Source organism: Falco punctatus (genome assembly GCF_963210335.1).
Source record: "Falco punctatus genome assembly, chromosome: Z".
Lineage (NCBI taxonomy): Eukaryota > Metazoa > Chordata > Aves > Falconiformes > Falconidae > Falco > Falco punctatus.
The window spans coordinates 84,000,011-84,022,254 of record NC_137586.1 but is presented as its reverse complement, the minus strand read 5'-3'; the positions used below and the strand labels follow the sequence as shown (position 1 = coordinate 84,022,254).

At 39.3% G+C, this 22,244-nt stretch overlaps 1 protein-coding gene across 5 annotated transcripts in view; it reads right to left on the bottom strand.

Annotated features, from left to right (window-relative positions):
* SSBP2 (single stranded DNA binding protein 2) overlaps positions 1–22,244 on the bottom strand; it is a 177,957-nt gene that overhangs the window by 5,218 nt on the left and 150,495 nt on the right. For all 5 annotated transcript variants that reach the window (XM_080372561.1, XM_080372562.1, XM_080372563.1 and 2 more), the window contains 7 exons: positions 20,753–20,801; positions 18,779–18,814; positions 14,069–14,123; positions 10,863–10,933; positions 9,595–9,673; positions 6,552–6,580; positions 1,584–1,682 (listed from right to left, as the gene is read on the bottom strand). In XM_080372561.1, the coding sequence (XP_080228687.1) occupies positions 1,584–1,682; positions 6,552–6,580; positions 9,595–9,673; positions 10,863–10,933; positions 14,069–14,123; positions 18,779–18,814; positions 20,753–20,801 (418 nt within the window). The remainder of the gene's footprint in view (positions 1–1,583; positions 1,683–6,551; positions 6,581–9,594; positions 9,674–10,862; positions 10,934–14,068; positions 14,124–18,778; positions 18,815–20,752; positions 20,802–22,244) is intronic.

The window sequence follows — 22,244 nt, the reverse complement described above, 5'->3', positions numbered from 1 at the left end:
CGCTATTCCCCACTCCCAACCAAAACTCCCGGTGAACAGCAAATTTGCCTGAGGGAGGACTTCACAATAATGCCTACTCTAAGTAGCTGAGGAACGCGATATGAATCAGAAGGCAAGACATTTTCCAAGGACCACAACGCAAGTTGTGTTAGAGAGGAACTGACACCCTGAAGCAGACTAGGATGTGTACTACGTCTTATGAACAACCTTGAGAAAACAAGGAAACAGGTTCTTCCAGGTAGGAAAACACCACCTAGGAGCACCTAGAATCCACTAAGTGTCTGAGAACAATGATTTGCTTTTGAGTACAACTGATGCCTTTCTTTCCATGACCTCAGTTTGGTGAACTGGCCTGCCTGCTGGTCAGACTGCCCACCCTCGGTACAAAGCAACATATGCCAAATTGAGAGTCAAGGATTACCATGACCACAGATCACATTTCATGGAGGTTCCGTAGTTACTGGGTTTTTTTGTCAGATAGTGAAATATCAGCCTTTTTGGGTTGTACACACCAACTTTCTCAAGTACTCCACATGATTTGAACATGTGCCCTGTTTATGAAGGCACCAACAGCTAACATGCAGAAACTCTTCCTTTTTACTAGTTGAAGCAGAAAACCCCCAAACCCCGAAAATCTGATTCCCATGAAATTTTCCATGCAATTTGACTGGTTTCTGATCTAACAGAAACCGTTTACTCATCATAATTTCTAAGCTGAAGTTCACCACTGGCATAGTTAATGAAGTTGCACTCACTTCTGGCAGCACTGATTTCCAATAAGCACAGAAGTGCTGAAGCCACTCAGCACTTCTGAAAAACCAGGCCACTCCTATTTAGGAACCTAAATGTGTATTTAGAAACCCAGCTTCAGGCATATGAGTATGAAAATGCTGTAGTCTTGCTTTGTGACGTATTCTATATCCTGTTGTGCGGCCTCAAGAAAAGCAGTCTGCATTTAAAAAAAGCATCATTTTCCCCAGAACGAACACCAGAGGGAACCTTCGCTTTTTCTGGCTCTAATGGCACACTGCATCCTTGCAACATGAGATCTACTAGCACTCTAACCATACTTCAATGTAAATCCTCCTCTACAAGACATTCCCTGCAAAACACGTAGTTTAGGAGTCAAAGGTTGGGCAACCACACACTGACACACTCAGCTGTAAGCGTCTGCCAACTGTATGTACTTAGGCTGCTCGGATATTGCCTCACAAATGCCCACTGCGCGTTACCAAGTATGTGTGGTGTAATTTTTATGGCTCAACAGATCTAATTTTCATTGACAACGGACCTCTTAATCTAGAAAATTCTAGAGTCTCTGCGGTAAGTCTACACATCCCAGATTTTCCAGTTTCAGCTCAACTTCTAGCAGTCTTTTGCACATCTTTTTTGTCAAATCAATACTATAATTTTAGAACCTAGTAAAAAACAAGTAAGGTACAGTACTGCATTACAAGTACACTAAATATCTGTTTGTTCGTTGTTTTTTTTAAACAATGACAGAGGTAAAGATTCACAAAGTGAAAACAGACACCATCACCCCCCCCCCCCCCCCCCCCCCCAACAGGTAAAGAAATACTTACGCTCTCACTCTGAAAAGGGTTTAGGAAGTTTCCGCCCATCTCACCGTCATCCCTGGGAGTGCCAGGCTGATTACTCATGCTCATATTACTGGGAGAGTTCTGTCAAATAAGATTTTAAAATAGAGATTAAGTGTTGAAGATGTCAGTTCTTCTCCCAGCTTCACCAAGTGTGCCGAGGACACGCTTTAAACGATACTGCAGTGCACTAAGATGTACTGTGCAATGCAGTGGGATTTTCAAAGGTGAAAAATAAGCCTCTGCAGGGTTCTGCATGATTCAGTCACTAATTTCAACCTGTCAGGTAGTGTTTTCTTCCCTGAAGCAAGAATTATTTGCCTGTAACCCTTGTTTTCAGGTTACAGCCTGCGTCTTCTGCTACTGAAGTTGAAAAGCTGTAAATGCCTGCCACAGGTGTATGAGGTACTGTCACTACATTAAGTCATGCGGTCAAATTCAGCGAAGTTCATGATCTTGTGCCTCGACATATGTGATTTACGAGTATGTACTTAAAGGTAGACATATGGACGGATCTGGTCTACACAGACCTCTGCAAAAACCTGTGCCTTGGGGTTCATGGCATTCACAGTTTATTAAAATACAGTTTCACAAGCAGTTCACAAGCGTGGCTCAAGTGCTAAACCCCTTCACTGAACGCAGCTAATAGGGAGCGTTAATGGGTAAAAGAGATGACGAGTTTTAGATGACAGGCTCCCAGTAACAGCTGGCCACTAGACTGGGCTCACAGCTGCTTTCGGGAGGAGCTTTACTTCTGTTATTTGCTTGCACAGAGCACAATGCAACATCATTTTAAACAGCCTTTTCAGTGTCTAGGTGTAACTGAAATGCTAACAATAATAATACAAAGGCTTCTGAAAATAAATTCCTTTTTTTCACAGCAGTGCACAACCACCTCTCCAATGTTTAGAAAATGCTTTCAAGATTCAGTTACTTAAAGAAAGGGTGAAACGAGGTAACTGTTACAGAAATTATTCTGATTCGACAGCTAATACATAATTATTGTAGACACTACAATTAGTTAGGTGTTTTTGCAAAGTTGACTTAAAGTACCCTACCACGCCTGCAGCATGGGCAATTCTCTTTCCATCACTGTTAAGACTCCCACTTAATTAAAATCCTGACATGGTATATCTCTTAGCATACATATTTTTTCTTTAAAAAACCCAGTTGTTTTGCACTTTGAAAATACCTGCATGCAGTCTTCATTTAGTTTAATTAAATCTGCAATAGGCCAAACTTTGACTGAAAAATTGCAAACATTAAAAAACGAGAAAATCTCCTTAATTCCTTCGCACTTTCCTCAGAACTACAAAGGCTATCTATCCCACCCTGGCACTTTAAAGATGCATGCTGGAGTGTTCACTGAACAGAAAATAAGATGGGATAGCTATGATTTCTGCTTCCCCTTGATACCATATTTCTGCATGCTCCTCTTTGTAATCATGAAGTCCCATGTTGACCACTGCCCATCATTTAAATATTGCAGCATATTCCTCTGCTCCACCGATTTACTTCACCTCCAAGGAGAACAAAAATTGTTGTTCTCAGATTCACCAAATACCACAACTTAAATCAAGTTACTTTTTTGCTACAACATTCACAGCCGCGTATGCCTGACCACTGACATAGTGTCCGCTTTGTATTTTGTATGGTTAGTGAGAGGCTGCATTTATGTTTTCACCGTATGTCCTTGAAGGAAGACCACCGTTCACAGCCTGAACGGGCAAGTAGGCATACGGGTTCAGCCTGGTGTATTTATTTGCACTTACAGATTAAATATAAAATCAAATGTAAATATAAAAAGCAACATGCAAGCATAAGTCTTTTATTAGCACCTGAAATGTAGCTTATAGAGTTGGGTCAGAACCCCTGCCTTAGCCCTTTTGCTTTTACGAGAGTAGTTCACTGCTTCTGAAACTGTGATCCCCATATCTCCAGAAATCACTGGACAACATGTCCACCAAAGAGAACTATACGCCTAACTAGGTGATTAACATCAGACAAGTAAGTCTGGTGTTCAGTGAAGTTAGTATAGGAAATACTAGGGATCCACAGCTTGAAAAAGGTTGAAAACTATTGCTTTCGTTCAACCACAGCTACCGTACCTTAGGCAGGAATTAATTCAGGGAAGTCCTGTTGCCTGTGTTACGTGGGAGTTCATACTACGGAACTGCACCAGTCCCTTCTGGCCTTAAAATCTACAAATATAAAAGTTTTAAAAGCACTAAGGCCTTGTCACATTTATTTTATATGATGATCCCACACTTTTTTTCATTCCTGTGGATTTACCCCTATTTTATCTCACCCCATGTAGCGCAAAGCTTTGAAATTCTGCAATCGCTACAGTATGCCAGCCCCAAAGGTTCAAATTCCTGACATAAACAGTTTTATAGCAACTCCTCTGGGCTGATTTTATGGCCAGTATGGGGTCTAGCATTGTAGCACTAGCCGAGTTTTTCCAAATCAAGTATGTCTTTCATGCCTGCACGGATTCCATGGGCACTGCAAGAAACACTGGTTATTAATGTTTATTTAATATGCATAATTTCAGTTCACTTATTTCCCTTGTTTCAATCTAGTTCATAAAAACTTCATGTTTTGCCATTCAGTCAATTAAATTAAAATCTTCTCTAGAAAACGTTGTTCTGAATGCTGTGAGCTGCGCTGATTCTACCAAGACTAGATTAATTTTCTACAGCTCCTGGGAACTGATAACCTGATCCCCTAAAACGCATTTTACTCCACTGAAGACCTGTGCCTGAACACCAAGCACCCCAAAATGGTGTTAACGTCAGTGAACAACTTCTATCACTGCAAATCTACTTGTGAAAAAGCCAGCCGCAAGACTAGCTGGTGATGTATGCAGGGAGGCTGTTGCCTCAGCAAGAACAATCCTGGTAACTGTGTACAAAGTTGGAAAGCAGATGCATCAACCCCAGGAATCGACTATTCCTTAGAAGCAGAACATTTCCATCCAAGTTTCAAAAGCATTATGTACCGCTGCCTACTCAAAATCACCAGTGCTACCCAAACGCTTACTGCTACCAATGAAGTGATGCTACCAATATTGGGCAGGGCTACTCAGAAAAAGATAAAATGGTGTAACAGGACAACTCTGTTACTTCCACAGTTGGCAGCTTTTTCCTTTAGTTATTAAAAAAAAAAATATGCATCAAATGTGATTTCCATGAGTTATTTATTAAGGTGAACAAATTACAAGACTTCCAAGTAAATTTATGGATCTGAGTTTTCAGAGCTCCCAATACCTGTATTAGCGCATACACAGATACTTAATGCCAATGATTTGAGTACGGGCTTTTAAAAATAATTCTGTGGCAAGCTCATGGAAATGTTTTGGGGTTTTTTTTTCCTTAAAAAATGCTGCAGTTTGCAATAAAAATACTGACAAAAAGTATGGGCATTGATTTAAAAAGTGCTGTACACTCATTATCTCATTGCAGGCTTTTACTGAATCCCTCACTGCACATCTAAGCACGGCGCAACCAAGGCAACATGGTCATTTCAATCCGTCATTTTACTCTCTGCAGAGCCCAAAAATGTTACAGACCTTAAAAATGTATAAAAATATGGGATTGCTATAGATGCTGCTCCCTCAAAGGAGAAGCAGTGGTCTTGGACACATCTTGCTGAGGTTCTCTCTTGGCAAGATATACACCAAGTACACTGGTCAGGCTACCCCTCCGCCATACCACACCGCCAGAAGACCACAAACTGGGGAACTGTACAGGGTCCTCCTCCTCCTCTTTGGATAGAAAAACATGTATCACTAAGTGAAGAATGATTCCTGCATTTTGAACACTTGGAAGTGCATGCTCAGCAAATTCACACTATAAACTTCTGTGTTAATCCATGGGGATTTAGGCAAGCATTTTGTTCCCTATGTGTTGGCATCTCCTCATAGCTCCCGAGAAGGGACCTACAGCAAGGTCCCCAGCATGACTGCAGCACGGGCAGACCTGCCTCTGACAGACTGGAAACGGCAAAGCCTGCAGCGGGACAGCACCGTGGTACCGGTTCCTGAGGCAACCGACACACACTGGTGGCTGACACGCTCAAAACAAACGCATACTTCCTTCTTGGAAGGCTGTTAAGAACTTCGCTGCAAACAAATGAGTTACAAAATTTTAACTGAAACAACCTCTTCATCAATTTCTGTATTTATAGATCAAAAGTATGACAGCGCAGGGAGATGACCGCACTGATGTATTAGTGTCAGTCAGTTACATCTGAAGATGCAGAGTACAAAACAGTGTTTTGCAGGGGACAGATGTGTGTCACTTTATCAATACCACATCAGCTCGTTAATTTCTAAATTAAGGATGATAACTTATGTAGTTTTATTTCGAGGGAAGAAGTGACACATTCAACCACGGGATTATTTTCATAGATGCAAAACCCCTGCAGTTTAAACTCACAATCATTTCCAACTATTTTAACAGCTGTGATGTGAAAATCGTGCTTCTTCTGAAACAACTTCTTAACCTATCTTTTAGGAACTTATACTAATGATTAAGATATTAACATTGCCTTACAGAGGTGACAAAAGCAATCACACACTGCATAAATGTTACATCCTAATGACATTTTCCCCAAATTTACATTTAACTAAAATTGATTATTAGAACTATATTCACTTGTCTTAACAGTATGGAAGATTATAGCATAATCAATCAGATCATGAATTGGATGTAATTAATCACATTCATTAATATACATTATTACACAGTAGGGAATAAGTGTATTTATACTCCCTATTGATTATATGCTTTTTAAAATTTTCAGTTAATACTATATTCTGTCTCCATAGCCTCCAAAGAGTTGACAAGCAGAATATGTAGACACATAACAAAAAGCTTTGTAACAGAGACAAAGAAAATATGTTTGCAGTGACACATTCTAAAAATTTTAAATATTTGGTTAGATACTCACTTTGGAAATACTGTCCATGTCTCCTGAGCCTTAAATTAAAACAGACAATCATTCAGTTAGTTTTGAGCTGAAGTCAATCTCAGAATTTTTTCCATAGTAAATGTATATAACTATGTATATAATTATATAAAAATAGTAAATATAGTATAACAGCAGTATTTTAGAACAACCAAAAGTAATTACAGTCAGTATTGAATATGATTAGTCCCTTCTCTGTGTAGATACCTGGTGCGAAAAATGAGAAAAGAATGAAGGAACACACTTCTGATCTGTATCGGTTATCTGGATGGCATCCTTTCAGGACGAGACAGCCCAGCACAACTCAAGCCTCTCTGTCGTTTTAGCCATGGTAGTGTATGGGTAACACCGTTAATCTCGGGTATATCCACCAATGGGAAATGTTGCTTCAGCATGAGAAAAAAAAGCAAAATCATGGCTACCTAGTAAAAGTTGATATTTCTGGGGAAAAAAAGACCACTACTATCACTAAGGTCAGCTGGAAGGGTTTCATCAATGTCTTTGCTCCCAGAAGCAGAAGCCTACTGCTGAAATTGGCTGAAGTGGCATCAAGTTTTGATGCATTACCAATACTGATGGTGACAGTATCCTCCAGAAGAAAGCAGACGATCCTGAGGACCACAGTAACAGAAACCAAATAAAATTAAATATAATGAGTGCAAGACTATTAAAAATAATTTTTTTTCACATGCTGTAGCCCTCACTCAGAAAAAGCCAAGAATAAAGGAAATATAACTTTTGGATGGATGTATCAAGAAAAGCATTTTTAGCAGCAACAAACAGTAAACAGTTCTGGTCACCTATTTTCAGGAAAGATAAATTCTAGACGAGTAGCAAATACAAAATTAGGAGTATCAGAAAAAACCAAGAAAACGGAGTTGTGGGAGAGACTGAAATAACTTACTATACTTAGCCAGGCAAATTAAGGCTGAGAAGGAATATGATTTCTCTCTATAAATACATCAGATATGTAAATGTTATGGAGAATTATTTTGTCATACATAGCCCAAAGGATAAATTTTGGTGGAAGTCAGGAAACGATTTCTTTCTAACCATCACAGCTGTGAACAGATATCCAATAGAACACTTGTGGTCAAAGAAGCTGAAGTTCAAGATCAACTGGGACCAATTTATCCACCTGATTATGTTATACAGCTCCCAACTGCAGCATGGAAACAAATATAGCAGATGCCTCCCAGCCCTCCTCCCCTTAAAGAACTCAGGTTCCCGCTTAGGTATGAAGTTACCCCTATAAAGCTGTCATCATTAATTTGACTAAGCACTTCATCACTGTCACTAGAGAAAGTAACTAGCCAAATGCTGGTTACATGTAAAATCCTTCCACAGCTGTTTCAATTTATTTCTTTCTTTTAACTAAGAAATAATTCTCAGGCTATAGAAAGTGAGAGGAAAAGATGTGATTACATTTTACATAGTTTTTCATTTATTTGAATCTAATGTAATGTGCATCATTATTAATTAAAGCAACAATCCATTTTAGGATTGTAATATGTAATAAAGAAAGGCTGTAAAATCACAAAGTGTCCTTATGCAAAGTAATCTAGGAATTTTAGGGACATGCTTTCCTAGGAAAAAAGATAAATCTATTATGAGATAGATGCCTACTGCTGAATTGTAATCGCTCAAAACGTGTTTGCTAAATGAGGTTTGATGGCTTAATGCTTTTTCTCATCTCGTCATAGCCTCTTTGAATTTTTCCTTCTGTCATACCTATTCATAATTGCTGTCTCACAGCCTCCATCTTTCGGGCTACGAGCGATAGATCTCCACCCATGATGGTGGTAGGGACTTGAACGGTATGGACTTTAGGTTGGTCCATGCCTGGGAAGAGCTCTTCTCTGGGGACAGAAGCAAGGGGCAACACTGGCAGCTTGGCTTCTGCCCGCCTGACCTGCGTCTAGCTTGCCTGAGCTTCTCCCCATAAAGGAAACCACTGCTCTGCCCAGTGTTGCTGGTGCCTCTTGCGAGCACCAGGCCAGCTCCCAGATTTAAAAGAGAACGTTGCTGGTGGATCTGGGGGACAGAAGAAGTGTGCTCTCAAGTCTTCACAGCCCAAGGTTCCCCCTGCATCGTCTCCTGCGTGACTGATGCTGTTTGGTGCAGGCAGATGTGAAGTGTAACACAAGAATTGTATTCAGAGCTACCGGCCTGGCGTTAGCGTATGAGCAGAAATAAAAACAAGGTATTTATCCACCTTGTGGGTATGGAGGAGGAAGGCACAAATGCAACTTATTTAGCTGTGGCTTGTTTCTTAAATCCCTTTCAAGTGTCTATCACGCTTCCAGCAAAGTGTAAGAGCAGAGTTTGCCGGGATAGTCAGGAGATAAAGCCGTGTGTGTATTGCAGCGTTGTGCAAGGCTTCTCCTCTGATATGAGCCCTTCAAAAACCATAGTGTCAGACGTCAGGCAGTACGCTGTTCCTCCTGTCTCTGCATGCCCTGATAAGAATTCATGTTCTCTTGGGTGCATTAAAAGTGTGCACCTGTCTCAAGCTTCCAATGGGGATGGAGTAATAATACTCACACTTAACAGACACATGGCTAAGTACAGAACAAATGAGAATACCAAAATGTTGGGATAAAACCAGCTGAACATATACATCAAAATATGCAGAAACTTACTCTCAGGTAGTTGATAAGAATGTGCAACAGCATGTCACAATGACACCTTCCCAAGGTTTTCAAAGAACAAGAGATGTAAATAATAATGGTTTTCACCTCTATGTTACTGTGATGGTATGCTTTTATACTGGTTTTCATCAGCTGGATTAAAACTATACTCTCTTATATAAATGGAAGACAGCATTTTTCTTCCAGAGGTGCATGATGTATGCCAACTCATATGCTTAAAAAGTATCTTAATACTTCTTATTGATGTATATACAGCTTTTTCAGTCTTTGAAAGATTTTTACATAAAGGCTTCCACATATGTCAGAGAACTAGTTGTAGCAAACGGCACTAGTCATTGAAAATTCACAATGTTTGTAACATTTACTATCATTACCTAATGATCCATTCATATGATGTGAATCCATACCACCCAGTCCACTCATAGGTCCATCTGATCCTGGCCCCATTGGAAACTACAAAAGGATGAGACATTAAAACCTGGTGTTACTGCACAATTTTCTGTGGATAAGCTAATGAGAAGAAAGTATTTCTCAGGAAAAAAAAAAAAAAAAAACAACAAAAAGCAAAAGTGAAGAAAAAATGCACAGTCCCAGCTCTGAGTGCACAAGTCAAGTGTCTTTCATGTCAAGACTGCAAAAAACATCCCTGCTTTTGTTCACCTTTTCCAATGCTGCCTTCATGATTTTTTTTGGAAACTCTCGCTTCTGGAGGCTGGAATATAACTTAGGAAAAATTTATTATTTACTTGAATACTTTGTGTATGACTTTCAAACCTGCTAGTGTCGACTTAGCTCTACTCCCACTGAACTTACAGGTAAATTTATGATGCTTTTCAATATGTAAGTGATTGATTAACAGCTTTCAAACCCCGCCTTATCCATACTGACAGCTGGACTACTCTGCATTACCTCTGTAGCATGAGCAGTTGCTGCCAATTTCAGATACCACCCTTAAATTTAGTTCTCAAAAACTTAAAGACATGAATGTTATTATAAAATTTTGTAAAATTCACCGTGTAATGGTTTAGCATATCTAAATATCTGTATTTTTAAGTTCTACCTGCCTTTTTTTTTCAAACAAGTGCTTAATATGGATCAATATTAAATGAAATATGGTTGTAAACAGAGAAATATAACAAAACTGAAGGCACACAGAAAGATCAGAGAAGAAACAAGTTCTGCCCAGTAATCCATTTTTTTGTCAGCTCTACAACTGCTAAAATTTAGGCTACATTAGTCACATGAGACAACTGTTATCAATAGGTTTCATTCTTAACATCCATTTAGGTAAACAGGGAAGTTTGTTTCTTCTCAGAAGCATCACTTTTAGCTTTTTTACAGAACGGCAGGGCAACATTATACTGGGTCACTTTCAGGAATTTTCTCCTCCCTTTTCAAGGCTAGATACTATTTTGTAACAGAAGTCTGAATGCTGTGGGAGCTAATGCTTAGGGCTATCTCCTAAGATGACGTCCTATACACAGAAGTCTGTTGCACCCTAGTGTGACAGACTCTGTCGTCCCCTGTCACCCATAAAAATGGAAAAGTTAGTATTGCTATAATGATAGGTGATGGAAATGTAGGGTTTGGATTAAAAAAGGCTGTATAATTCAAAGAAATAAATAACTAGATTCATATTTACATTAGGTCTGTTGGGTCCAGGTGGCACTGCATTCATTAAAGTGTACATGTTGTCTCCAGAGTTGGTTGAATCTGTAATAAGAGATTATTTTAAGTACTAATATATACCTTTCAATAAAACTGCTCACCTAATACATTTCCTGTAATTTTGTTCATATTATTCCTGTGCCTGAATCACTGATACACAGTGGCAATATAATGGAAGTCTTCATTCCTTTTCTATCTATTGCTACCACACAACAGAGCTATGAAAAGAAATAATTGCAATGGTCCCTAAGTGACTACTTCCAGACTCCAGTTTTATGCATGACTATTAAAAGGTTTATAAATCATCAAGTATCTGTAACTATTTAATTCCATAAACCCTTCTTCCTGGAGTTCCAAATTACTTCACTCATCTTCAATACTCTCTATAAAACAGGAGTTTCCTTCTTATCAATACTTCCTGTAATTTGTTTTCCATCTGTAATAAATGATAAACAGCTTCTCATTATACAGACTGCAAGTTAGTATAGCACGTGAAAACTTTTGATTCTCATCCATGTCAGTCTGTTTGATTTTGGATAGATCTAACTATTCAGCAGAACATTGTGCAAAGATCCTCACTCTAAGGACAGCTTTAGCTGATGTATCTTCATGGTACAGTGCGGAGCAATGCTTCAGAAAAAACTGAGTCCAAACCAGCAAAACCATCCTGGCACAGCCTGGTGCTTCAAGCTGCTAAGTTCTGCCAAGAGTTTCACGGTCTTGCCAGACACTGACAGAGCTATATTGCACCTCAGTCCTTTTCATGCAATCAATTCACAGGGACTTCAAGGGAGATCACCTCTGGAGCTGAAATGCAGGAGTGAACCCAGATAATTCTTCTGATTGAACTTAAGAAACTAATGCCTAAGAAATACTAGTGGATACAAATTATTCGTTCTCATCTGCAGCTCAGCCCCACTGCTAAGACACAATATGTCTTACAACCTTTCATCAATATTCATATGAAAGGCACACACACACACACTCACCCCCCCAGCAGATATAGTAGACAAATTAGGCAAAAACCTTTCCCAAGAGAACTTGACAGAGATAGGCTGTGTAACGAAAAGGTTCCCTGAGAGGGGAACAACCTAAGGAAAATCTAAATACATCCCTAAGTGGAAGGCATGATTTAAAAAAAAAATGAGTAACTCTGGGAAATCAGTACATCTATAGCATCTGCAGAAACAATAAATAGCTTAGTACTCTGTACCTAGAGCCTCCAAAAGACCATACCACCTTTTTGAACCAGAGTTTTGAGATTAACAACAAACAGAAAAAACACTGCTAAGCTGTGATTCCTTTTCCAAGACAAGGTAACGGGGGAATTTTGAGTCAAAAGTAGTGAAAACAAGAAAGTCCAGATCACTGAAATGCGTTGGAACTGGGAATGCATCCCGCCCTCCCGCAGGAACGTACTTCTATGTACACTGGGAAGTTAAAATCAAGGTTTTGTCCATTCCTTGATCTTTCTGAGACAGTTTTCTAAGTGTTAATTTACCTTGGTGAGTAAATAATTCCATTATACACAAAGCACTGTGTATCACTAGAACATTCAAATACACTGTTTGAGAAAGACAGGGAAAAAAAGCTTTTTGCCTACAGAAAAGTCATTTTTAGATTCAGTGAGGTAGGCAAAAAGTTCTTCAACCACCAGACACTTTCACAACACACATCCCTGGCTCTCTCCATGTTCTGCTGGCTCATGTAAAAATACATGTGGGCTGGGTGGGCCATGGGAACCCTCGGAGCCTGGCTGTCTCAGAGGCAAGTAAATACCTTTATAAAACCCTCAGGTGGCCAATTTCTAAGTGGTTTTGTACTTCAGAAAACAGGGCCTTAAAACATCTTTTGAGTCTTTAACTGAAAATGGGAACCACCGTCACCAGAAGCTTTACCTGCGCTGCACACAGACAGCCTGATGTGCCGTAACTGCGGCGCGCTGGATGCTTGGGAAAGTGCAGGCTGTCCATAGCCTTTATGTTAAAAGATTCTCACTTTCAAATGCCAGCTTGCATTAATTAACTTTTTTTACCAATGACAGGAACAAGGAAGCCCCACACCTCATCTTAGCTTGCATTTTTTTAAAACCCTGGAATTGTATTTAATGAAGGTATTATATTGGTGCAAGAAGTTCTCGCCAGTGAGGGAACTCCCCACCCTCTTGTGCTGTAGAGGACAACATAAGGACATTAGGACACAAGGACTAAGGATGCTGTAACATCACTGGAGGGAACGGGTCCCTGTTAGCTGGTGAAAGCAAGTTACAAAAGCAGATACTGGCCAAAAGAAGTAGCTATTGAATACTGGGTTACACAAGTTGTAAATTAGCTTCATTTTAGTGGAATTCTGATGACATCCATGGGGGAGGACAGCATTCTCCACATCCTGCAGTTCCACCTTCCTATCTTTGCAGAACATCAATGGAGGGAAATGCTGACATCTATCTAGCTGACCATCTTTAAGCCTTGGGAAGCTAGCTAGCCATCCTGAATCCTCCCACCTCCTCCTTGTTTCCTCAAACATTGGTAGGAATGTGACTAATCTTTTGCACGGCCAAAATCGCCATGTGGGCTGAGCTGCGAGACACAGACCGTGTTACTTAGGGCAACAACGGGGCAGCTGAAGTTCTGGGAACAGATCACTGGTAGGACATGATGGTGGCTCCTGTGGGGCCATACTCCTCCACTGCAAGACAGAGGACAGCTGGTCCGGCGCGACCTTGCTGTCAGATGACACAGCCACGGGAAGCAGCTCATCACTCAAAGCCACCTGTTAGTCAGGTCTATCCCATAGGATACTACAGGGACATTTCACCAGATTCAGAAATCTATTTCCAAACTGGTGGAATTGTTTCAAAGAATGATAGCAAAAGCAAATAAAGACTGCGTCTTCTTTCATTTTTAACTTGCTATTGCTGAAATTGTGCAGGAAAAGATGGGCTCAAAAGCCAAAGAAATCAGTTGCCCTGAATTGCAGAGATACAATGCTTTGTATTTCTACAACACAGCTGCGAGAGAGAGGAAGGGAAAGCACATGGAAAAAAATGATCCTGAAAGTATAAACCCAGTAATTTACCATTACCTGATTCTTTATCAAAATCAAAGTCTGAAAAGTGATTTGTGTACTTCCTAAAATGCCTTATAATTATATTTTGTCATTCTGAGTACATTTCAGTACCTGCAGGACTAGGCATGATAGGTGTTCCTGGTGGCCCTCCACCTCCTGGAGGACCCTAGAGGGAGTAGAAAATGTCAGTTAGCATGGAAGGCAAAAACATACTACGGTAAAAAACAAACACAGTAAAAAAAAAAAAAAAAAAAAAAAAAAGTCTTGCAAATGTCATGAGTCACTTCTTTGGTAAAAACATGCACATTTTCTGATAAGCTAGTGGAACAGCTCATCCCAGACTAAGACTAGGTAATTGGTCACCAAGCTCCGGCACAGACTTCTGATGCATGTAGGTATACAGACTCACGAATATCCATTCGTCAGTAATCCTGTGTCATGCTGTGAGTCACACAAGAAAATTACTTGGAGCAGGGCTTAAGACAGTTATATTTAATTCCCTCAACCTCCTTTTATCACCGCTGTTTTTTTCAGCTGGCATTGCTGTTTTGTTGTACTCTGTTCACAGGCAATGGCAGGCTAACCGATGTTTCCTAAGCACAAAACAAGGGGGTGTCCTGTGGGGACAGAAGAGCCTAACCACCCTCAGAAAGCTTTCTTTTTTAGGCAGACTTGCCATAGGCATCTTCATTCTGTCTGTATAATAGCCTACATTTTTTTTAAGAAACATCTGTACACAGAATTTCTTCTCAAGTTAATGACATGGATTTTAAAAGTCAGGGCAATGCTGGGTACAGCTGTATCCCTTGCCTAGACTGCTAAATCAAAGACTGAAAAAAAAAAAACCCACCCCAAAAACCCCATCAAGGAACATCTATTTTGTTAGTTTTAAGTATTTCTGTGTTACAGATCTGTTTATGACTAAGAACTGGACATAAGCTGCTCTGGTTGTTTAAACAACCTTTTTAAGGTTCTTTAAGAATCTTTCTAAGAATTTTATTCTAAACACCCAAATTGTTTTCTAAGAACAGAACCGTAACATCCTGCTTCCCATGTTTGTAGATCCACTAATATTTTTAAGTAATGTGAAAAACTACCAAGATCCAGTTTGGTAAAAATATCTGTGCCAACAGAAGTCAATAGATACTGACTTCCCATAACAAAAATTACACATAGTGCTACCAACAGATGATTATTTTCATTGCCATATGACTTACTGTATTTTTATCCCTTTTGTTACACTTTAAAATAGCAGATACTGTTCCAGACAGGAATATTTTTCCAGTGGCACTGAATATAAAGGTTTGGTTGTTCCTGTCTGCTGACAAGCTCTTTGCTGAGATTTGCTATAATTCACCAAGATATTTTGGAAGGAGGCAGAGAAGTCTTGGATTTAAAACAACAGACACTGTTTCTCCATGGCCTACTTAGTAACATTTCTTACAAAATGTTTAGCAATAACATACTAGAAAACACCACTTTCAGACAATCAAAGGCAGTAACGTTCTGATTGACGCCGCTCCTCTGCAGGTTTGTACAAGTAAAATACCTGCATGGGGACGCATCCCTGCCTGCCACCTGGTGATCAACCTGCCGTTAATTGTAGACGAAACAGCAAATCCTGTACCCAGGGGCAGCAGCACATCCCTACAGTCAAGTCAACATCTGTATAACTTCATGCCCTGGTACAGAGCTCACCTACCAGTTCTTCACCTTGTGCTTCCCCTTGGTTGTGAACTAAGCAAGGTCACCAAGCAGAGTCTTTTATAAAGCACGCTAGAACAAAGGCTTGCTCCACCATGAAACCCACAGACCAGCTTATAAAAATCCAGGCATAACCACAACTTCAGTTCGTACTGCCAGCAGCCACATAGCTTTTTTCCCTGCCCAAATCACAACTGAATCAGAAATGAACGTGTTAGGTCAGGCTTGCCAAAACTGTCTGAAAGACGTACTCAGCCCTCAGCAGTGAGAAACTCCCCGTTGCTGCTGAAGAGCTACAGACTCCAAATTCAAAGGGACCTTGGGTCACATCGATGACCCTCTAGGCATCATAGGCTATGACTTTTTACCCAAGTACTTGTGCACTAAGCTCACTAACTTGATTTCGGTTTTGATTGCATAAAAATATGTATTTTTCAGCATCACATGAAGAGGTGTAGAATCCACTACCTGGTCATTTATTAGAAAAGTTACTTATCTTCACTACTAACTTCTGCATCTGATTTCAGATTTGCATTTACACTGTTTGTATATTGTGTTCTCTCAGAAAGCCTCTTGGTGTCAACTCTTTTCACTCTGAGAATATATTAATATGTAATGGAATTATTTCTCAAAAACTGTTCGATAAACTAACCAGATTAAGCTCTCAAGGCATGTAGTTCCAGATCACAACGCCTTTGGCTAAAAAGCTGCTTTAAGAGCTCTACAACCCACACCTAGTCCCCAGACACCTGCTCTCTTGGAAGCCACTGCCCCCAGTTTTGCTTATTTAGCTGTTTGTCCGCTGGAGTTCATGCGTTCCTTTTCCAAAATGTAGTGAGCCTTTCTGAAGCACGACTAGTCTCTCAGCATCAGCCAAGACATGCACTGCACAGGCATTTATGCTGGCAGAAGAAGATTTCAACACCTGGCCCACCTCAGCTGCTTCACCACTATCCTCCGCCAGCGGCTGCCTCAGCCAAGCTCAGCTTGCAGCTCCCTCTGCAAGTGTCCCCCCACTGATCTTGGGTCAACTGAAGTGCTTCAGCAAGGACCTGGTTCTCTAAATGCTTCAGTCAACCTCAGTTGTTTTGGACGAAGAGGGTAACTCATCCAAAGAACTCTGGAGGCAGACCTGAAGGAATGGTAACCTTCAGCAGAAGAGTGAGGACAAGGAATCGGGCAGCAACTCTTCCAACTAGCGCCGCTGCCGTTCACAGAGCACATCTGATCAGAGGCTCAGGCATCTTCTCCAATAACTCAATCTTTTGTCTATTTCATTCTTGCATCTCTTGCACATCTCTTGATTTCCCTTCAACGTTGCCAGCTAGATGGACCATTCCAGCATCAGTTTCATCATTGCCACTGAAAGAGGTTAAATCACCTCTTTACTCTTTCTCCTATCTATACACTGAAATATGGCAATACCCTCTTTGTCCAAGCCGTTTACCCTAGCTCACCTTTGATGCAAGTACACCAAAACAGTCCACTACTACAATGTGTATTTTACTTAGGTTTGCTTCTTTTGAATAATTTTTTTATAGTATCTCCTTTTCTAGTTTCTTAGGATTTCATACTTTTAAAAGACAAGAATATGAAGCCAAATATTCAAAAAACATCTTAAAAATCTGCAAGAATAACTGATCACTAATGTCTAGGGCAAAACCAACATAGCCTCTTCCCAACATAGGGAAATCTATGAAGTTCTGCATTGAAAGAACTGGTTTGGAGATCAGCAGATTTGGAATGTTTCCACTAAACGTGTGGCAAAATGAGTCCTACAGTTATGGACACTTCTGAGAATCATAAACTTTTTCACAGATAATTGTCTAAATAAAGGACCAAAGAAACTGCTTTTGTCTAAACAAAACAAACTCATCCTGTAATCCATCCTTCAGCTCTAGCTCTGCAGCAACATCCCTCTTACAAAGACCAAAAGTAAGAGAAACCCATAGGCAGCACAAACAGATGAAAAAATACTGGTGTACTGTCCCCACGGCGAACAACCTGCTATTTCCACATTCTGAAATAGCTTCCGCCTCTGTGCCGGTTAAAGCCACCGCCTTGCAGTTGCCTAACCTTCAGGTGATAAAACATGGAATATCAAAACAGAGATCTACCGAGACCTGACCGACCCACAGCAATTTGGCATCCAACATATACATGTGTGTATATGTATAAACATATATACATGTACATATATATACAGACACATTCTAGACATATATATTTCTCCCTCGCTACCCTGTGACACCAGCACTAAACATGCGATAGAAACAGATGAAACAACATGCCTTAGCAGAGTACATCAGAAGTACAAATAACCTAAGTACAACAGTAACAACAACAATAAAGACTCTAAAAACATACAGTTAATCTCTTGGGACAGAGACAAAAATCAGCAGTATATACTCCAACAAAAAACATTTCGTTGATAGGTAAAGTGCATTTGTTAAATGCTAGGGAGAGGGTTAGCGTTTTGTATTCTTTTGAATCAGAGCTTAATCCTGGACCTACTACAAAGTTTTAACTATTTCATTCTAAAGTACAGACCAAGAAAAAACAATACCAACTAATCCATAATAAATTAAGACAATGTCTGTGAAATGAAGCCATAATGGACTATAAAGAAAAAAAAGAAGAATTTTCAAGCCTTCAGAAGTTAATTATAAAACTAAGTACTTCCCTTATAATGTCAGTTATAAGGACCTATTTGTATATCTTTGGGGAGATAAAAGCTTGGTCTAAATTCTTCAAACACTTTTTTTCTGAAGAAGTTCAGAAACTCACAGACAACATGGTGTTCCCAAGAAAGCTGGGGGTTTTTTTGTCTTTCATTATTGAAGGCATTATATTGCATAGGTTATATAAATGTTTACTGAAATAAACAGCACTCAGGGCAATTTTGACCAGACTGATAATGATTTTAGTAATGAGCATCAACATATGCACAGTAGATGGCAAAAAAAAACCCTAAGTGCTGATCAGATGATCAGTCTCAACCAATACACAGGGTTCTTCTTAACATCTGGACAGCTATTTCTTTGCCTGAATAAAATTTAACATCTAATAAGATATTAAAAATCTTAAAAAAACACAAACACAGACAAGTGTACTCACTACATAGTTCCCAGGAGATGCTGAAGAATAAGGTATCTGTAATACCAACAGAAACAAAATTGTAATTTCTTCTGCAATGAGATGGAATTCATACATACACTTATGTAGAGCTACAGGTTAACACTTATTTGTTTATTCCTAAGACATGCTATTATTGTCAAAACAAACCCCTCTTCTTGACATTTTAAGTATGTTAAAGTCCAAAACTAACAATATAGACACTACCAAATTTAATTCCCAATATTTCAAATAAAAACATTTCCATTTAAGATTACTGTGCCCTGGAACCCCCCTAATGAAATCAATATGAATAACATAATTCACGTATTTAAATGTCTGTAGGCTGAGGTCTGATATCTGCTCTCCATTTTTTCATAATAATTGAGGCATGCCTTTTTAACCGCCAGCATCACTCTTCTAAGACACCAAATTACAAGGTCCAGTACTAATCCAGTTCTTGCATCTACTACAAGAGTCTTCTTATTCTTATTGCAGAGCCACAGTAAGGTCTGTGAAGACTGCAGGCTACAGTAAAAGGTTAAACTGTAAGATTACCAAAGTAATATGCTTTATAAAGTTTATAAACTTAAGCTGCACATGCATTTCAGTCAGTAGGACTTCAGAATCACCCAGGCATCGACTGAATTTGTATGTTCTTATATATACATAACCTTGATTAAAATCTTGCCTATAAAAGGAAAAGCAACTCTCTTACATCTTTTAACCTAAAAGATATAATTTTATTTCTTTGCATTATTCTCTTTTTTTTTTTAAAGGACAGTGTTCTGTTTTCATTTAAAATTCAATTGTGGTATTTGTTACAGAAGACACCTGGAAAAATCCAGATGCCTGTGAATAATCCGGTTTTCTTCTTTATGATAGCCTTTCCAATCATTCTCTCTACAGGAGCACAGACCAATGCTATTATAGGAGGACAGGGTAGAGAATTAAGCAACTGTACCAACAAAATACAAAATTATGTTGTAGCATAAGCATCTTACATGATTACAGACAACTTCTCAGCCAACTCATTTTTACAAATATGTCTATTACTGGGTTTCTCAATTAATTTCATAGAACGAAATTATTTCAACTATCAGTTCAAAAATACTCTAACATCCATTTTAGCTGAGTACATTGAAAAGAAAACTGAGAAAGTATTTTCAGCTAGTTTTTCCCCCCAACTGTCATCAATAGAATTAAAAAATCAAAAATTGATAGCAACAGAAAGAACGAGGCTAATCTGTTAAGCCAGACCCATCTTAACCAACCGCCAGCACTAAAAAGGGACACATTTTTGTATCAATGATGTACAATCACTGAATGAAAATGAAAACTTTACCTTTGTGTCTGTTTACCAGATGCTGTTGTTTACATGGGATGCCTCACTGACCTCCTCTTCCTTCAAGCTGCTACTACACTACCTCATTTTGCAGTTGTTGCAAAGAAATTCAGTAGAGTGCACTGCTTTTTACAGAAAGTATATAAAAACATCTGATGCTTTGCAAGCAACTACTCTCTGATTCCATATTCTCTAGTTAAGAGTGGAAGATGTGCTTCTGTTATATAAAATAGGTGAGTACACGTTGAGCTGCAACTTAGCAGGCTGCGAATTCTGTAGAGCTTGCTGGCCAGACAGCATCGACCCAACTCATCCTACTTGCAGGATGGAAGCTGAATGTCTTTTAAATATATCCCAGCGTAACCTTTGTGTTACGGAAGTGTTGTAACTGATGTAAAGATGCAGAGGTGTTGTGTGATTATGAACAGAGCTGGATATTCACAGGTCAATGAGCTCTCTCTTCAGATGTGCTCTGCACTTGTACAAGCGCCGCGTCAGGGTTACAGGAAAAAATATAAAGCATGCAGTATTGTATTTGTTGAATGAAGTGGAATTTTTTGTCCTGTAATATTGATGAAAATGTTTCCCTAAATATAAGATAATGTCTGATATATTTTAAAATAACTACTTACAGAATTGGCATTGGTGGGGTTTGGCCAAGGTCTACCACCCCCAGGACCCCTGTAACAGAAGATGAAAGATGAGACACGGAACAATTCGCATCTTCTGACCAGCTCTCACAGAACATATCAAAATATTCTGTTTCCAGAGTAAGGAAGGAGATGGCTTTTTACAAATTAAAGTGTATTTATAAACCATAACTGCATCAAGTTACAGTGCTATAGCAAAATTATCATCATTGCACTACCATTATAATTTATTCAGTTTATGAGATGATTGAAGATTTTTTTTTTCTTATTACAACCCCGCCACTCACATTTAAGGCACTTCAGTTCCTGACTCATTCTGGTAGCACTGTACCCTTCAGGACAGGACCTGCCAGAATGGCACCATAAGGAGCCCTTCCCCAGAGGCTGCAGCGGAGATGGCACTGTTTTGCACCGGTCCCAAGCATGTACAAATTTAGGAAGTGCCAGATATTCCCCTTTTGTATTCCCAACGGAACAATTTGAAAGACATTGTAAATTTGGGTCTCTTGAAGTGCTTTCCTTCTGTTCACACAGAATTCACCTCTGCGTTACATAGATGCAACATTTTAATACGGCACAGAAGTTTTGCAAAGAGTGAAAAGTAAGTTTCCAAATTATTTAAGTTCTCATGGAGACTGTTTTTCCTTGTACTCTGCTAACCTTTGTTAAAATATTTGGAGTAATTAGCACACAATCCACAAAAGTCTGCTTACAGTACAGACAAAGGCAGAAAGGTACTGCAATAGAAGTGTAATTTCAGTCATAAACCCAAAATTCCTTCCTGGAGAACTGAGGATGCATGCATTTATTGGATCTAGAATACTGCAAGTACAGTAAGGTTTCATTAGTGGAAGTGATGCTAGTACCTTATAATATGTTGCTATAACCTGTTAATACTGAAAATATTAATACTAAAAATAATAACATATTAAAAATTGAAAACATGACATTTTATACACAAAGTTTCAACATATGTTTAGACATGCATCTAAGAAGTTTTCTACTTGACTACATTATCTCCACAGAAGACCCAGAAACATGAAATTTATCATACAGCAGGCAAAATGGAAATTTCAAACTTTTCAGACATTCTCATTACACTTGGCCCAAATGGTGTGTGCATGACTAAGTGGCAGCTCCCCAACAGGAGGGACAGGAACATCTCACAGGGAGAAGACCTGTTTGATAGAGGCACCTCCAACACAGCATCAGAGGGGTACTAAAAGCAGAAGGGAATTGGGAAAGGTGAAAAGGAAAGCATATTCTTCTCACAACTCTTGCTGTTATTTTAAGATTCTCACTCTTAGTTGAGCTCAGAAAAATAGTTTGGTGGTTAGGCTGCATCTTTTAACAGTCCTGAGGGAACCAAGCCATATGGGAGGTAGAATCTTCATGTTTACAGTCACAACATCTCAATAACCGTAATTATTCCTGGGAGCATTAAGAACTCCTGTTTTTTTACAAATAAGACAAA